The sequence below is a fragment of the Monodon monoceros genome, unplaced genomic scaffold, assembly GCF_005190385.1.
Source record: "Monodon monoceros isolate NGI ecotype Baffin Bay Population unplaced genomic scaffold, NGI_Narwhal_1 Super_Scaffold_11, whole genome shotgun sequence".
NCBI lineage: Eukaryota > Metazoa > Chordata > Mammalia > Artiodactyla > Monodontidae > Monodon > Monodon monoceros.
The window spans coordinates 14,244,145-14,261,881 of NW_021703767.1; the positions used below are offsets into that span (position 1 = coordinate 14,244,145).

At 35.1% G+C, this 17,737-nt stretch overlaps 1 protein-coding gene across 1 annotated transcript; it reads left to right on the top strand.

Annotated features, from left to right (window-relative positions):
* Positions 1-16,343: 16,343 nt before the first annotated feature.
* Positions 16,344-16,535, top strand: LOC114890397 (keratin-associated protein 19-7-like). Its single transcript, XM_029213772.1, has one exon. It carries the CDS (start codon positions 16,344-16,346, stop codon positions 16,533-16,535), a length of 192 nt encoding a protein of 63 aa, XP_029069605.1.
* Positions 16,536-17,737: the final 1,202 nt, after the last annotated feature.

Here is a 17,737-nt window from a genome sequence, read left to right on the forward strand (position 1 = left end):
AGTTGACCATATGTGTGTGGGTTTATCTCTGGGCTTTCTAGCCTGTTCCATTGATCTATATTTCTGTTGTTGTGTCAGTACCATACTGTCTTAATTACTGTAGCTTTGTAGTGTATTCTGAAGTCAGGGAGCCTGAATCGATCTATTTAATGAAATTTTTTTAAAGTATAGTTAACTTACAATATTATATTAGTTTCATGTGTACAACATAGTGCCTCAATAGTTTTACAGATTATACTCCATTTAAAGTTATTATAAAATATTGGCTATATTTCCTGTGCTGTACAATGTATGGTTGTAGCTTATTTACTTTATACACAGTTGTTTTTATCTCTTAATCTCCTACCCCTATCTTGCCCCTACCCCATTCCCCTCCTCCCTGGTAACAAGTAGTTTGTTCTCTAAGCAAATATTCCATCTGAACTCATCATATGCCAGCTGCTTAAATAGCATCCTCACGTGCTGTGCATACATCCAGCTGAGAGAATTATCTCGGAGAACATTACCATTACCTTGGTAAATGAATATCTTGTTCTCTTCTGTCAATTAAGACTTTTAGGTGAATACTTTCTATATGCACCAACCTTACTAATGATATGTATGTTTTGTATGTTTTAAGAGGAGCATTCCTGTACATTTTGCACAATAGAAGCCAACACTTAATGAGTGCTTATGCGGTCAGAACTACTGTACTAATTTCCTTACTCTTTCTTTTTGTTCTCATAACAATCCTGTAAGGTAGGTACTATTATTAACCCTTGTCCCATTTTTTAATTTATGATATTTTACATAATTTAGATCATTGAAATCATATAGTGATTTTTTATACTCTTTTGGTTAATTAGCATTTTACTACTAGGGATTTCTTTTGGCATTAAAATGCCTTATAAATATTGTTTTTAATTATGACATAGTGGTCCATAACATTAATATACTTTTCCCTTATTGTAATTTTCCTCTATCTTACTATTTCTCTATTATTGAACATTTAAGTGGTTTCCCTTTTTTTTTCTTATCATAAATACAACTGTGATAAAAGTCTTTGTGCATATGCTGTTATCATTGTTTTGTATCTTATCCTTAGGCTGAAATCTTATGATTATTACATGTGCTGTACAGCTTTTGAAGTCTTTTGGTTGCTTTGTTTTCTAGGAATGATCCATGACTGGTTCTATGTTTTCTGGTAGCTTTCATAGAAATTAATCATATGATTTCTTATCTATAGGATAAAAGTAAATCTGCTTCTCAAATGATATTGTGTCTGGTCCTGAGTTCTGAGAAAACATAGTTCCATGAGAGTTCATAATATACAGTACAATGAAGTAAATGATATCTACACAATAAAGAGAATGTCATGTGAGAATGCAAAGTCCTTGAAGTCAGGTTTAATTTTTTCCCATAATTATAATAATAAACTTCAGAAAACTGGTTCTTACCAGAATTCTCAACAATGGCAGATGGCATAACTACAAAGAACACATCAGTAAGTTAATCCTATTGCGGTTGGAGAAAATGTCATAGTCCAGATATTTTAAGGCTGCTACTTTGAATTTATCCCAGGATATATGTTAGAGAGTTCTAATAAAAAATGAGCATAACACTGAAGGATCCTATATGAATTTTGCTTCTCTCACTAAGTTCAGACAACTATTTTATCCCACTGATTCTAGGTGCAATTTCTGGAAGAGTTTCAGGAATTCTATTTATGCTCTGGTTGAGTGGAAAGCAATGTGGTTCAACAGTTATCTATATTAACAGTAGAATTTTATGAAAGTCACTGTCACCTGTTATAGGTTTTTTTTTTCCTTTATTTAAGAATATGAGGATTGCATTCATGATACTTCAATACTGTAGACTTTGGATCAATCTGTTTTTTGATCTTTAGGAAAGATCTAAAGGAAAATCAAAATTGACAATTGCACCCATGTTGCCAATTCAATTTATATTTTACTTTTATATTACTGTTTATATGAGAACCATCTCAGGCTGCCAGGATACTGACTTGGGAGAAATTGTCTTGGTTACAGTGAGAACATCATCTAAGTAATAGGATATAAGGAGAAATTTCAAACATTTAAAATAAAAGGTGAGGTAGTCCTGACGGATAGTTTATGGGGTTAAAAAATGGTAAAGAGAGACAAAATAAACTTCATCAATTAAATTAAGACAGCAGTTGCAAAGCTAAATACAATATTTACCTACTAATACATCAAAGGAAAAACCTGTAATAATAAGAGCAGAAACAATTTGTAGTTACCAAGAAGATGAGGTAGTGGGCTGCCTCCCTGAGGCATGCACAAGGGCCATTGCAGTAATGGATCATACATGTCTTCATGCTCATCTTTCTAGGGCAGCCCAGAATATTGCTTAATAAATTCATTAAAAATGGGCTGGGTCAATATGTTTCCAGAGTACAAGAGGTAAGGGGTCTATCCCCAGGTATGTGTTAAAAAAAATAATTTCATTATGTAATTGATTCTTCTTAGCTCACAGAGGACAGAGAGAAGTATCTAGAATCTCCCAAAGAAAAAAAGTCAAATCACCAGAAATCTCCTAGGAAAACATTAATTGTCCCGATAAATTTATCTCTCTTCAAAGTCTAGCTCTTCAGCTTATAAGCTCAGTTAGATGGTTTGGTGCAGTTACTATATTGAGAATAAATCCATTTCTCAGGGGCCAATGAACATTAACAAGTTCAGGTGGGTCATCTATAAAACCTATAGCCAACTCATTCCTATATGAAAGGAAATAATTGTTGCTGGAAATGTAATACTTAAGTGTGCTTGATTTGAGAATTCTCCTCATACTTAACCTACATGGAAATCTGAATTATAATCTGATCATTTTATTAATTTACAGAGACCAATTACTGTTACAGGGAAATGGAAATACCAAAAGCCCATTTTATATCCACATCACCTCTATTTTATATGGGGAATGGAATCATAATGGGAAGACAATTTATTATTTACCCTGAGAAATCACTGTTAGAATGGCCAAAAGACTTAAACCCAGTATAATCAGCTTACTCTTTTCCTGTAAGGAATGGTAAGACTGAACATAATCAAAAAGTTGTTTCCTGGGTCAAGAATCATAACACAGGGAGTTACATAAACTGAATGTTTAATGACATAAAATTAAGATAACTTAATAAATTCATTATACAGTGTATTTAATCATCCTAATGTGACTAGAGGTACTTGAAGTCCCATATTAAGGTCACCTTTGCCTTGAAGAATACTTGTGTCCCTCAATGTAACTCTGACATACCAGAGAACCTCACTAAAGCTTTGATAGCCCGTATCAAATCATATCAAAGTAAATACTTTGACTCTGCTAGGTGAACTGTTTGCACTCTATGCCTAGGGAACTACTCAAGACTTTCCTTTATTATTATAGTAAGACTCCAGTACGAAGCTTGTCAAAAAATGGGATAAATTTCCCTTCCAATAATCATGACTTTGGTTTTCAAATGGTTGATCTACTTACCCCTTTCTGTAAGTAATTACGTAACTCAAAAAATTGACTGCTACAATATGTAGGAGAATTACTATTTTCCTTTTTTTTCTATGGGTGAAGGGAAATTGGAAATAGTAAGATTAATGTTTTTACTAGTTAAAGAAATTCTTCAATATCTCAATAATTTAGAAATTTGACTGTCCCACACTAGGCCATAAGATGTGTGGCCTATGAAATCATCTAACTCAGCTTTTATTAACTTCATGTGCCTCGAGTTTGTTACTGGCTGTCTGTCCATACATCTCTTGCAACTATATTTAAAATGCTGTGTTCATATACTTTTTTTGTGACAATAATATTCACAATTTTCAGTGGTTTGGTACATTGAAGGATACATAACCTCCAGAACTTTATGACATTATCTAAGCTATTATTACTTTATTGTTCCAAACATAGTATTTATCGAATCGGTAATATTTCTAGCAAATTTGGCGTATACTGCCACTAGGTGGCAGTAGTGATCATCTGTTTTAAACACAAAAAAGGTAACTATATATTAAAGAAAAGATAGCCAGAACTATAAAAGGCAAAACAGAATGAAAACAAGTGCAGCAAAAGTCTTATGAAATAAAGTATAAATGAAAAGTATTACATAGTCCAAATGTATTACTACACATTGATAAGATTGCAATTGGTAATAAATTTACAACAGCTATAGTCGACAGTGAGCCAAATAATAGAGCTTGAAATAATAGGAAGGGAAGTATTAGAAATTAGCAAATTTAAGAGAAACATAACTGGTGTTAGATAATTTATCATAAAATTATAAATTTAGGCGAGATTATGTATAGAAAAATAATTGACATAGATGAAATGAAAAATACAATTGATGCTATAGAAAAATAGTAATGTTCTTAACTATAGGTTTTTAACATATTTGTTGAATATTTAGAAAAACAGTAAGCATATTCTATGTTTCAGAAAAAGCTCAATAATTTACAAAAATAATAAATTGTGCTTGTATTGTCAACTCATGATGCTAGAAAACTAGAGATTAACTTAACAAAAACCTTACTGAAATATGTACTTTAATTAAATAATGTGTTAAAAAAATAAGAATAAAAAATTTAGAAAATGAGACCTGCATATGAAAATCTAAATTTGTATCTCAACATAAAAAATGAAACATATGCAGAGCTTTAAATGTTTAGGATTTAGCAAGACATATTTGTATACTTCAAAAGTTAGGGGCTTCCCTGGTGGCGCAGTGGTTGGGAGTCTGCCTGCCGATGCAGGGGACGCGGGTTCGTGCTCTGGTCTGGGAGGATCCCACATGCCGCGGAGTGGCTGGGCCCATGAGCCATGGCCGCTGAGCCTGCGCGTCTGGAGCCTGTGCTCCGCAACAGGAGAGGCCACAACAGTGAGAGGCCCACATATTGCAAAACAAAACAAAAAAAAGTTAGGAAAAGACTAAAAAGGCAATTACAAAATATGTAAGAAGAAATAATAAAAATCAAAGCAAATGCTAAAAAATTAGAGTATAGAAGATTTGTAGGGGTAATAAATTGATCGGTAGTTTGGAAAAAATCAAGAAAATAGGAAAAAAACTCGTGATGTAAATGTTGTGTCTGTGTGTGTTTCTTGTGTAATGAAATTAAACATGAGCAAGAAGATATAACATAGCAACAGAAGGGTTTTTTTCCCTTCAAATAATAGTACAACAGCATTCAGGTTGCATTCTAAGAAATTGAAAATATCTGAATAACAGTCATGTTTTATTCCATAAATACTTCAAAAAGGAATGGACAATTTAATTTGATCAATAATTATGAAAGCAAGTAAAAATATTCCCAATAAATCTTTCCAAAGTATTTTTTTCCAGATGTTCAAGGATCAGATAGACCAACATGAAAATACATTTTGTAAAGTTAACATTATTTTTGTACTTAAAAAGTATACCATAAAAGGTGACCAAAATTCAATTATATGAATAATACTTTATATTTGTAAAATTCCTAAATAAAACACTAAGAAATAAGCATAATGATAAATTGGACTTTTTATTGTATTCTCATAAACTATTAATTCTAATGATGGTGCCATGTTGTTTTCTTTTCCATATTTTTATATCTGCTGAAAAAGTTCTAATGTGGAAAACTATCTCCTTTATTCAGATAAATATTAAGATAATTTTGGAAAGTTCACCAAATATCACTCTGTGATATTGATTAGGAACCTATTATTTTTATGAATTAAACTGGAAAGATAGTGATCATTTCTGTATTTTATATTCTCTTACAATGGATGGCATAAATCTTCATTCATTCAAGTCTTCTATATCCTTCCATAAAGTTTTTCAGCAGTGTTATGCATATTTTATGAAAAATGCTTTTCTCTATTTGACATTGTTATTGAAATTGGAATAAGCTATCATCCAATTATACTTTCTCAAAGGCTCTGTTCATATGCATGAAAGTCTTTGAGTAATGTTTAGTTTATAACTTTCCATATAATTTTTACTCTCAAAAGTAGTTGATTTGATTTTCTTGTGTTTTCCAAATGTGTCCATATGATAAATTTTATAATGATATTGACATTCCACTATATCATCTCTCAGTTTATTTTCTTTTCCACGTGCATTGACATCCTCTACATAAAGATGATCAGTAACAGTGGTAATTGTGGAAATCCTTGCCTTATTCCAATGTTCGTTCACAATGTATAAACATGGTTTTAATACTGATAATGCAATTTAATAGTACATTAAACTGAAGCAATCTTCTTGGACAACAAAAAAATAAAGAAGGATTAGCTTTCTTTTAGCAATATGTTCATAGAGTTATTTAATAAAAAAAGATATATCTTTACCTTTTTCAATTATTATCACTATTGAAATTGTGTCAAGAAAAGGATCTAGATTTTTAATATCAGATGTTTTTAAAAATATCAATCCATAGAAAATTAATGTGTTTTGCCTCTAATAATTCTCTCATTAAAGACCCTGATCCTTTCCATGGTAAATAGAGCCTTCCTGCCATATTTATACCATTAGTCTTTATACCATCATCATTCTTTATACCATCAGCAACAACTAGATAGAAATGGAAACATTTTATTAACAGAAATAGTACAGTAATTGGATATTGTATATGGCTATAAAGGAACAAACAAACCAAAAAAAAACCCCAAAAAACTATTGGACTATTTTGCCAGGCAGGACTCAATGAGAATGTAGCATTATTTATTTTTATACTTTTACAATCCCTTGTCTAGAACTTAAATATCATTGACTCTTCACATTGTATTGTTTATGTTTTATGTGATCTTCACAGTATTGGATAAATACTTCTTAATGTATCTTTTCCTGAACATAGGATTTGACTAAGAGCTATTGAGGAAATCAGTTAAATCAGTATGTGATTAATTAACAAAGGAGAAGTGTATTTTAGATATCACTATACTAAAAATACCCCTCAATATACACATTTTATTCTATAGACATCAAATAATGCATGTGTTACACTAACTATAACACACAGAGGTGCTGTACACACACAAAAATTATATACATACTTACTTTTTACTGGAAAACATGTTGTTGATATCTCATGTTTAAGAAATGTTGATGCTCATAAAAGTGAACTCCATATAACCGCATAAAAACATACAAACCAGTAAGAATGACAGTGCTATAAATTAGTCTAAAAACATTATTTATAATCAAATGTCAAAATCAATCCTGTCAAAAAAATAAAACAAAGCAAAATCAATATTTATCTAAACATTTGGTTTCTCTGCCAAAACAAATGTCATGAAAATGTTGGTGATTAAATGATAGGATCTCATGGCAACCTGGAGTCTCTGTGCATCTGTGCTTCAAGTCTGCAGAGGGGTGATGTTCTTATTTCAAGGTAAGCTTAAATAATATGTGTGGCTTTCAAGCTACGCAAACTCATGATGCTTGGTTACAGAGATGAAGTATGGCAATTTTTTTTTATTGCTAAAAGTACACGATATACCTTCAGGAATTTATGAGGCAGCAGTAAATGAATTCCAGCATTAATGGGTGTGGGCCTCCCCTCTAAATGAACACAATGTTAATGACATGGTCTTCATGCAAATTAGCTGATGAAATGCAGGGCATGGTGGCTTGTGGTTTGTCACACCTACTACAAGGGTGTATAAAAGGCCCCAAGGAAGCAGAGAAGTTCATATTCTGCAAGCAAAAGCTTTGCTCTCACCTACATCTTCAACTATTGACAAGATGAGCTATTACTACGGCAACTACTATGGCAGTCTGGGTTATGGCCTTGATGGCTTGGGCTATGGCTGTGGCTATGGCTGTGGCTTTGGTGGCTACGGATACGTCTGCTACCACCCGTGTTACTATGGAAGATATTGCTCCTCTGACTTTTACTGAGAAACCTTGCATTCAACCTCACACATGACTGAGAACTTTCAGCCAATTTTCCTCTTCTTGATTCTACCCTCTGGACACTTCATTCCATTGGTGCCTCTCTCAGATGAAATTATCATGAGCCAATCCTAGGTCGCTTTGATAGATGTTCAGATTTCAACATACCAGGACTGACTTGATAAAAATCATCTGAACTTGCAATTCTAATTTGGGGTAGTGGAGTGGATTTATAGTTTGGGTAATAATTCTCCTTTTGGATACATACTTTGGCAGAACTCTCATTCCAAATTGTTCATGTGAGATCTGTGAAAATTTACTTTCATTAAACTTACTTTGGTTGGCCTTTTAAATGTGTCCTAGTTGTCTGTCCTTCATAAATGGGATTTCTATACATACGGGTATTGAGCATGAGTTTATGCGTGTGTCTGTCTGCAATCTGTGTATGTGTTCTTCATGAAAGCTCCGACAGTGGTGTCGTACCTGTAATTCTATGTAACCATGAGGGTAGAGAGACTGTTCAGCAATTCTTTTCACATTTTGTTAAAAGTATATCAACAAAGCAGCTGCAGCTGCTCTTAACCAGCCTCATATCTTCACTGTGGGATCGTTATGCAACATTATTGCATCCTTTGCCAGCGTTGTATTCTACGTCCTGCTGTCTTTTGCTGTTTCCAAGCAGGACCTAACTCTGTTGTATTGTTGGAAGCTGTGTTCTTAATGGATTTCTTCTACTGAGGTTGTTTCTTTGGCTTCCCTTAAACAACAGTTGAAGGAGCTCAAACAACCTTCAGAATCACAGAGTAATTGGTTTGCTAAGTTGCCATTCTTACTTTCAGGTACACAGGGCTGTAAGTTATATTTGGATACATGTCTCAGCAAGTCCTTGCATGGAGTGCCCAAAGGGGCACTTGTCATACTGTAGAACTTTGCTCCTCAAAATGTCCTACCTTGATTAGGTTTACTCCCTTGATAATCAAACTAATCATACTTAGGTAATTCGGTTTGTGATTCTATTTAAAGGGCCAGAAGTCCCAGTGTATGGTGTGTGCGTGTGTTAATAACCATTTCTGTTTCTAGGCTTCCAGAACTGCTTGCATTGTCCTTGGCTGTTCTGTTTACCTATTCTTTGTATCTCCAGATGGTATCTTCACCTTTTATTCAACTTGCTTCACTGGTAATAAAACCCTGCAAAAACGGAGACTGTATGGAACTCTATTGCCTCTCTAAAGTACTTTTTTTTTTCAGTTATCAGGAAGAAAGTTCTTTTAAGATGTCTTTGAATGAATGACAGCTTTCGAAAGACAACTGCATTCAAGCTATAACCACAAAATCGGTCAACCATTGACCTACTTGTATATTAATAAATGACAGTGACATCCTTAGCTTTGGAGTCTATAAACCAAACCAACCAAAGACAGAATACATGAAATCCAGAAAAAAGGGGGAGAAATCCTGAAAGATGCTATATTTAATTTCTTTCAAGAACACAGGATGATCATGAAAAATGAAGCAGTCTCTGCTTATGAAAAAAATATTGATAATGCATGCCTTCAGCTGTTGACTCATAAAATAGTAGGAACAGACACTAGTAACAAATTTTAGACATGAGATAGAGCATGTCACATGCAGTACAAGTTCAAGGGGCCAATACCAAAGTTTTTATGAACTGTACAAAATAATTATACATTAGCCCGCATTTCATAGTATTATTAGATGAATTAGTGTTGGATATCTAAGGAAAAGGCTGCTAATTGTCAACAAGAGCTTTAACTCATTAATTTTTGCTGTGCTTGGTGATGCCACGCTGGCACTTCCCATGACAGATGTAATCATGGATTTATTCAACCATCCACACAGGAGTAATTATCATCACATTGTGCCCAATCTGTACTAAGTCTAAGTGGTAGAAAGACATAAAAAAGTTTCCAGGGATATTGATGAACTCACTGGTCAGATGGAAATTCAGATAATAAATATATGATTGCAATTCTCTGTATTGACTTTTATGAAAGATTTATGTATTGGGAGCAATTGGACCCCATAGGTGGGGCATTCAATCAAGTCTGTGTTGTCAGTGAAAGTTCCCCCCAAAAAGATACTGCCCGAGCTTAGTATTAAAAAAATATACCAGAAGGGAGGATTTAGAATGTGTTGGGCATAGTGCCTGTGTTAGCCTGATTCTTTCAGCAGTTTGTTTCCCCATAATCAATAACTAGATGTAGTTTTCTCTAGTAGACATGTACTTACTCAACACTTTTAGGAGAGTTTCATTTAGAAACTAGAAATTGGAAGGTGGAGTTAGATGCCTGGGAAGCTCTTCCAACTTCATAGGTGATAACCATCATCAGAAATAATGGTAGCAGGGCTTCCCTGGTGGCGCAGTGGTTGGGAGTCCGCCTGCCGATGCAGGGGACACGGGTTCGTGCCCCGCTCTGGGAAGATCCCACGTGTCACAGAGCAGCTGGGCCCGTGAGCCATGGCCGCTGATCCTGCACGTCAGGAGCCTGTGCTCCGCAACGGGAGAGGCCACAACAGTGAGAGGCCCGCGTACCGCAAAGAAACAAAACCAAAAAAAAAAAAAAACGGTTAAAAATAATGGTAGCTGTTATCTAGGAATTGTTGCAAGTGGGAATATGAAATCCAAGAGAGATAACTTAGACGAATCAGTGCCCTGGTTTGTAACCATTATAAGTCGAAAGAAGATTAAAGTTCTAGAAGCAATTGTATCAGAAAGGCGTTAGTTTGATGGTCATAGATTTTAGTCAGGAATATACTGCTTTAGGCTTTCATTGGATTCTCTTTAAGTGAAATATCACTTAAGGATATTCTTACTTAGTAAAGAATATTGTATTTTCCGGGCTTTCCTGGTGGCACAGTGGTTGAGAATCTGTCTGTCAATGCAGGGGACATGGGTTCGAGCCCTAGTCTGGGAAGATCCCACATGCCGTGGAGCAGCTAAGCCCGTGTGCCACAACTACGGAGCCTGCACGTCTGGAGCCTGTGCTCTGCAACAAGAGAGGCTGCGATAGTGAGAGGCCCGTGCACCGTGATGAAGAGTGGCCCCCACTTGCCACAACTAGAGAAAGCCCTCGCACAGAAACGAAGACCCAACACAGCCAAAAAACATACATTAAAAAAAAGACTATTTTATTTTCAAAGCACTTTCCTATGTTTCCTTCAGTAATATTTACAACAGCTTTTTGATTTACACAGCCATTTTGATCCCAGTTTTCAAAATAAATTTTAACAAACTATCCAATGTCACATTAAATGACATAACCAGACCAAAAGCTAAATTGTTTAACTTCGGTTTACTGATCTGTACAGAGGAGAGAACTTTCTTTGGGTGAAGAACAGTGTACTCATTTGAAGTCTGACAGATGGCATGTGGCATTAAAGCAGTACTGACTTTGTAGCTATGCTAAAAGTCAGAAAGCAGGTCCTTAGAAGCTCAACCTCCAATACATTTACTTTTGAAATTAATAATAATAGTATTCCAAATTTACCATGATATTATTTTCTCAATTCTTCTTGAACACCTTCTGAATTGTAAATGTGTGACAAAACTTAGATGATGAAGTTTAGGACTATTGTTATGACTTAATTTCGGGAATTTGAGTGTTAAAAACATTCAGGATAGAAAGGTTAAGATACTATATTAGTTTTCTATGGCTGCTTCACAATAACCATACATTTATCAAGTTAAAACAGCATCCATTTCTTTGCTCTCACTTCCGTGGGTGGGAACTTGGTCAAGGTGTCCCTGGGTTCTCTGCACAGAGTATCCTAAAGCTGAAATAAGGGGATCAACTGGGCTGAGTTCTTGTCTGGAGGCTCTGGGGAAGAGTCTGTTCCCAAGCTCATACTGGTGTGGACAGAATCCAGTTCCTAGGTTTGTAGGATTGGGTCCCCATTTCTATACTGACTATCAGCTAAAGGGTACTCTGAATAAGTAGAGGTCACTTACATGCCTGGACACATGGGCCCCTCCACCTTCAAGCCAGCAAAGACACGTCAAATCCTCATGCTCTGAGCCTATGACTTCTTATTCTGCTACCAGCCAGAGCAAACTCTACTCTTACAGGGATCTTATGATTAGGTTAGGCCCAACCAGATTATCTCCCTTTCTTAACTGTGTCGTATGAAATAGCCTGATCACAGGAGTAAAACTCATTATATTCACAGTGCTGGGAGCAGTGCAGGGTGTGTACACCAGGAAAGGGGATGGTTTGGGGAGCCAGCTTAACGTGCTGCCTAACCAAGAGACATGTTCTCATACTACCCTGAACAACCACCTCCCACCCGATTCAGAGCAACCCCAAAGCCCTGCTATGACCTCCTTAGGTATTTGTGTAAAATTATCTCTTAAATGGTGCTGCTAAGAGTGCTTTCAGTACCATCTGCCTGCCATGCTCTTTCCCTCAGGTAGCCTTACATGGCTTATGGTCTCACCTTTCCAGTCTTCACTTAGAAGACACTTATTTAGAATGGGCCTTCCCTAACAATCTATCTACAACTTCAGTTCCCCCATTGGTCATTGCCTATCTCCCACCTCTGCTTTATAATTTGTCCTTAGCAGTTACCACTATCACTCCGTAACATACTCTTTTGATTGATTGCCTGATTGCTGGGTCATTTGCCCTACTCCCCACTAGAATGTAAGCTTCTGGAATAGAGGGCTCTTGTCAGCTTTGTTTACTACTGTGAAATATCTTTTCCAGTGTCTAAAAAAAATATTGAGCACAAAGTAGCCATTCGGTAAATATTTGGCGAATGACTAAATTAAGTCTGTATTTGTTGATGGTCTATCTCCCCCAGTAAACTGTTAGTCCCCTGGAGATGGGGGATTTGTTTTTCTTTTTACTACTTTGTTTCCAAGATAAGTAGGTAACTGTTCTCTATTATTTGTTGAAGGAATGACAATTAATTTGAATTTGGAGGAAGCAGAAAAAGAAGCTGGACTCAGGTATAAATCCAGGTTCCTGGCTTTGATAGCTGGCGAGTTTTGAAGTTGTGAGCCAACATAGAAACAGTAAGGAAGAGAGAAACAAAACAAAACAAAACCATTGACCACATGGTGGGTGAAAGGGAAGCTGATTGGTGTTTTTTGTTTTTAAAAATTTTTTCACATATTGAATTTGAGGTAAGTTTCAAAGAGAGTAAGTGTGCAGATGAGAGAGAGAAGGTGGGGAGTTGCCAGTTACTGTCTGATGGTGACTGCTCTGTGAAATGAAGAGGTGGTAGGCAAGAGTGAGAGAATAGGAGAGTGAGAAGGTGTTCTAAAAGACAGACAGATCTTGGCATGACTGTGGGTATGGGGGAAGGTCCAATAAACAGGTTTATGGGCAGAGTTGAGTATTCAGTTGGGATGAGAGGAAACATATTTGTGATGTAGCTAATCTTCAGAGTTTTACGAGGTGATTTTTTTTTCAGTTATGCAGAGTAAATGCAAAGTACTTAATTTGCTAATATATTTCATTACTTATGTTTATTAATATAATTTTTAAAATTTAAATATAAGGTGTACATGTATGTGATAAACGATATTTTTCAGCCAGTACTAAGACATGAAACTCCCTGTACTATTATTCTAGTCATAGACATAGAAGTTCCTAAAAATACTGTGGATTGTATGAAGGGAAAAAGGATAACCAAAGAGTTGACATTTGGAAAGTTATACTACTGGCATTCTTTGAAGCAGGGAGTAAGAGGGTGCATTATTCAGTGATGTATACTCAAGGTATAGCCTGTGTCTGAACCATACTGGGCACTCAGTAAATGTTTCTAGAGGGACAATTTACAATTTCATGAGATGCAACACAAACCCGAGGAGAGAAGTATGTTTTTAATATAAGTCCCACTGACATTTTGAAGAGAAAGATCAATAAAGAAATAGGAAAATAATGAAAACTATTAAAAATATCATATTAAAATAGAACACATAGATAAAAGAGAAAACACAGTTTTCAAGTGCAGAAGGATGAAGCAGCAGGAGAAGTTTCTGATTAACAGAAGCAAATCATTTTGTTTGTGTCAAATCACTTGAAAATATCAAGAGCTAACAATGAAAAAGCAAGATGGTCTTGATGTAGAGAGGTAGAACCACAAATCTGGAATCACACAGTGCTCTGTAGACATTTAGCTAAAGGACAATAACCCAGTCTTCCAACAAGTCAATATCCCATGATTATGTTCCAGACCATACCACAGGCAAGACAATTGCCCAGACATCCAAAGAGAGCTCCTTGTTTATTTCATTTTCCGTTCATGTTTTTCTTGCAAAGTCCACTAGTTATATAATACTTGTATATCAATGCTTTAATATCTCATCCTATGCTAGAATGTAGCCTCCATGAAGTTCATGGACTAGTTTTCCTTTTTTACCCTGAGTAAATTAATGCCTGAGAAATAGTGATCATTAGGTAAATATTTGTTAAATGGATTAACCCCAAAGGGGTGGGCAGGCTGCCTTCAGCAGGCTAACAACTCCCTTAGATATTTCTAAATGCCAGTATTACATTAATCAATACTCATGATGGGGTTTCTATAGAATTAAGAAAAGCTAAGCTATGAGTAGCATGCTTTGTTTTATTAAGTCAACTAAAGTAGATTTAGAACAAAATATTTAAAACATTTATTTTTTATTTCTTTTTAAAAGCAATTATATTTTGCCTAAATAGTTTAAATGTTTCTTGTTTAAACGTTTGTTTTCTCTGAAGTTGTGCTCCTTCTGAAGGTCAAACACCTTTACCCTCACCTGACAATAGAGACAGTATCTTGTATGAACCACATAGTGGGCTCAAAAACACAGGTTCTTGAGCCAGAAAACTGGTTTTGAAGCTCCTCTCAGCCACTGATTAGCTGTGTGACCTTGTGCAGATAATTAAGCAAGATAGTAATAGTACTACAAAGGATTGTTTTGAGTTTGCGTTCAATACATGTAAAGAACTTCAGATAGTAGGGGACTTCCCTGGGAGTCCAGTGGTTAGGACTGGACATAGGAAGAATTCCTAGGTTGAATCGCATGAGAACCTCTGTTATCGAGGATAAAGCAAAATGACTGGTCTTATTGGGTTATGACCAGGACCAAAGACAATAGTCTTTTTAAAAATTTACCTTAAATTTCATTGAAACTAAATTCTTCCAGCTAAAGTAGATTCAAATAGAGCAGTTCTTTACCACTAATAATTCCCTTCAATCTGTAGTTTGAAAGTTCCATCAATATAGAAATATAGAAACACCTAATCACACTGCACTCTTAATTACCTGGTAGGGGAAACCAGTGTAGTAAGTGTAAAGGAAGTTCAAAAATCATCAATACTCTTTTTGATATTCAATTATTTTGAGCTTTTTTTTTTTTTAAGTGGGACAAGCTGAATATACCGGTTTCAGGTCACTTGCATCCATATCTAATGATAGTGGGAATAAACAGGGGAATAAACAAAAATATAAGGCAGCTGTGCACTATGGGAAAATAGACTCCCTAACCTGCAGTGCGGAAATTTCAAATTTACCTGATGAACTAAGGTTTTAGTCCTCAACTGTCACTAAAAATCATTGTTGTATAATTGTCTGTCTGAGTTGCAGGTTTCTCACTTGTTTATAAAATAATAAAGGACACAAATAAACTGTACCCCAAGTTTCTCTGAATCCTGAAATTTTATGATCTTATCATAATATGGAATTTAGTATCTGGAATAAGAATATAGTTGGGGGTAGGGAACTAAGCTACTTATAGTGATGAGGAGGAACTCTTTTTATGCAATCTTCAATGGTATATACCAAGCATGCTTACTGTACCTGAAATGTGATGATTGAGAAATTCCTTTGCCTTCAGTTTGTGGCTCTTTAAAAAATTAAATGACATCACTGCACTACTAAATGGGGTTTTCAGCTGACTTTAAAAGCACTTTGTTTTAAGACATACATCATAGTTGATTGTCATTTTTCATAGGGCTAGTACTTTGGAGAAAATTATGGTTCAATTTATGTGAATTCTTCGGAGAAGAAAGATAACACCCATAATTTAGAAAAGAGTCAACAGCCATGGAACAGCAAAGGGAAGGGTATAATTAGAGGGTAAATGCAATCTCATGCGATGCAATTTGAAGAATGGAAGTTTATAGAAATTTGTTTATGGAGCTTGAAACTCAGAAACGCAAACAAGTTTAGGGATTATAAACACAATAGTGTCTTATTAGCAGTAAAATAATTTTCTAGGAATTCAAATAAAACAGAAAATAAAATGTGTCACATAACTTTTAAATAAGGAGTCACGAAACAAGTGCAAGGCATGGTTTGAAGTTAGGAAACAAGATAGTTGACATAGTTTTCAAATAATGTGTTCTATGGGGTGATATTTAGAGGTGTGGTTTTCCACACCCACCAGCATATATAAATGCTCTTGTGCAGTCACAGTCCCAAAGCTGGCCTACAATACCAAGTCAGACTCACCACTCCTGACACCATGAGCTACTACGGCAACTACTGCCAAGGCCTGGGCTACAGCTGTGGAGACTTTGGTGGCCTGGGCTATGGCTACAGCTGCAGATGTGGTAGCTTCCGCAGGTTGGGCTATGGCTGTGGTTATGGAGGCTATGGATATGGCTGCTACCGTCCATATTACTATAGAAGATACTGGTGTTCTGGCTTCTACTGAATAATTATATGAAGGTTTACAATTTGTGGACTTCGTCTTCTGTGAGACTCTGATTCATCTAGAAAACTTTATTCCATAACCTGCTTGCTTCATTTATCCTGTCTTGATAATGAAACTGTTATTTGGGCCACCTGGTTTCTGACATTAATGTGGAGACAAGTTGATGAACTAGATGTTGGTGTTTGATTAGTGATGCTCTCAGGGATTCTCCTTCTATATAGGACAGAGAGTCACTATACTCTAGCAAGTCTTTGCCTTTTAGCATCCAATGTCTAATAATAAACTTTTTCTGACATAGTAAATGTGTTTTAAACTTCAATTTTTTAATCACATTAAACTTGCTGGGATGTATTAATACAATCATCAACCATGGCGACGTTTTCTTCTTACGTTTTCTTCTTATAGCTAAGAAATATACCAATATGCCTTATTTCATAATTATCCCTTCCTCCTTCTTCTTTTTCCTTTCTTCTTCCCCTTACCTCTTCCTTCTCCTTTTCCTCATTTTCTTCTCCTTTATTTTATCATTCTCCTCTTCCTCCTCATTATCAATATCTATCTTTTTCTTTGCTGGCCAAACACAAGAATTCTATGTCTAAAGGTTGAAGAGGCTCTGTGATGATAATCAAATTTTAGTGTATTTTTTAAAATTCATTATTCCTTGGAAATTATCTTGTTAATTTCAAAACAAAATGATAAGGAAAAACTTTAGCTTGCAGTAAATTATTTTAGAACACTTGAGAAAATAAACATGAAAGAATTATATCAAAATATTAACAATTGTTAAGTAGATAATATTTGCTGTAATATTTATTCTTTCTTCTTTTTGATATATTTAAAATATTTTATAAAATAAAAAATCTAAAATAGAAGCAAAAACCATTTATCTTGAACTCAAATGTATATTATTGTAATAAATTAAATTTATGAAAACTGACCCAAGAGGAAAAAAACCCTGAATAGTTCTCTCATATAAAAATTAAATCTATGATTAAAACTCTTCCCAAAATACTAATTTAAGGCCAGAGGTATCTGAGGCAAGTTTGTCCTTTGGTGAGTGATGGAATTTACTGACTAAAAGTGAAAATGAATCATGAGGATTTTGAATGGGTTATTCTATCCAACAGTTGACTATTCTAGAAATGCTAAAAGTGTAAATGCTTTTAGCATTCCTAGAATGCTAGATATGGTTTATCTAGATT

What these genes read in the sequence shown, in the direction of transcription:
- LOC114890397 (XM_029213772.1), top strand. Translation starts at nt 16,344, where the DNA reads ATGAGCTACTACGGCAACTACTGCCAAGGCCTGGGCTACAGCTGTGGA.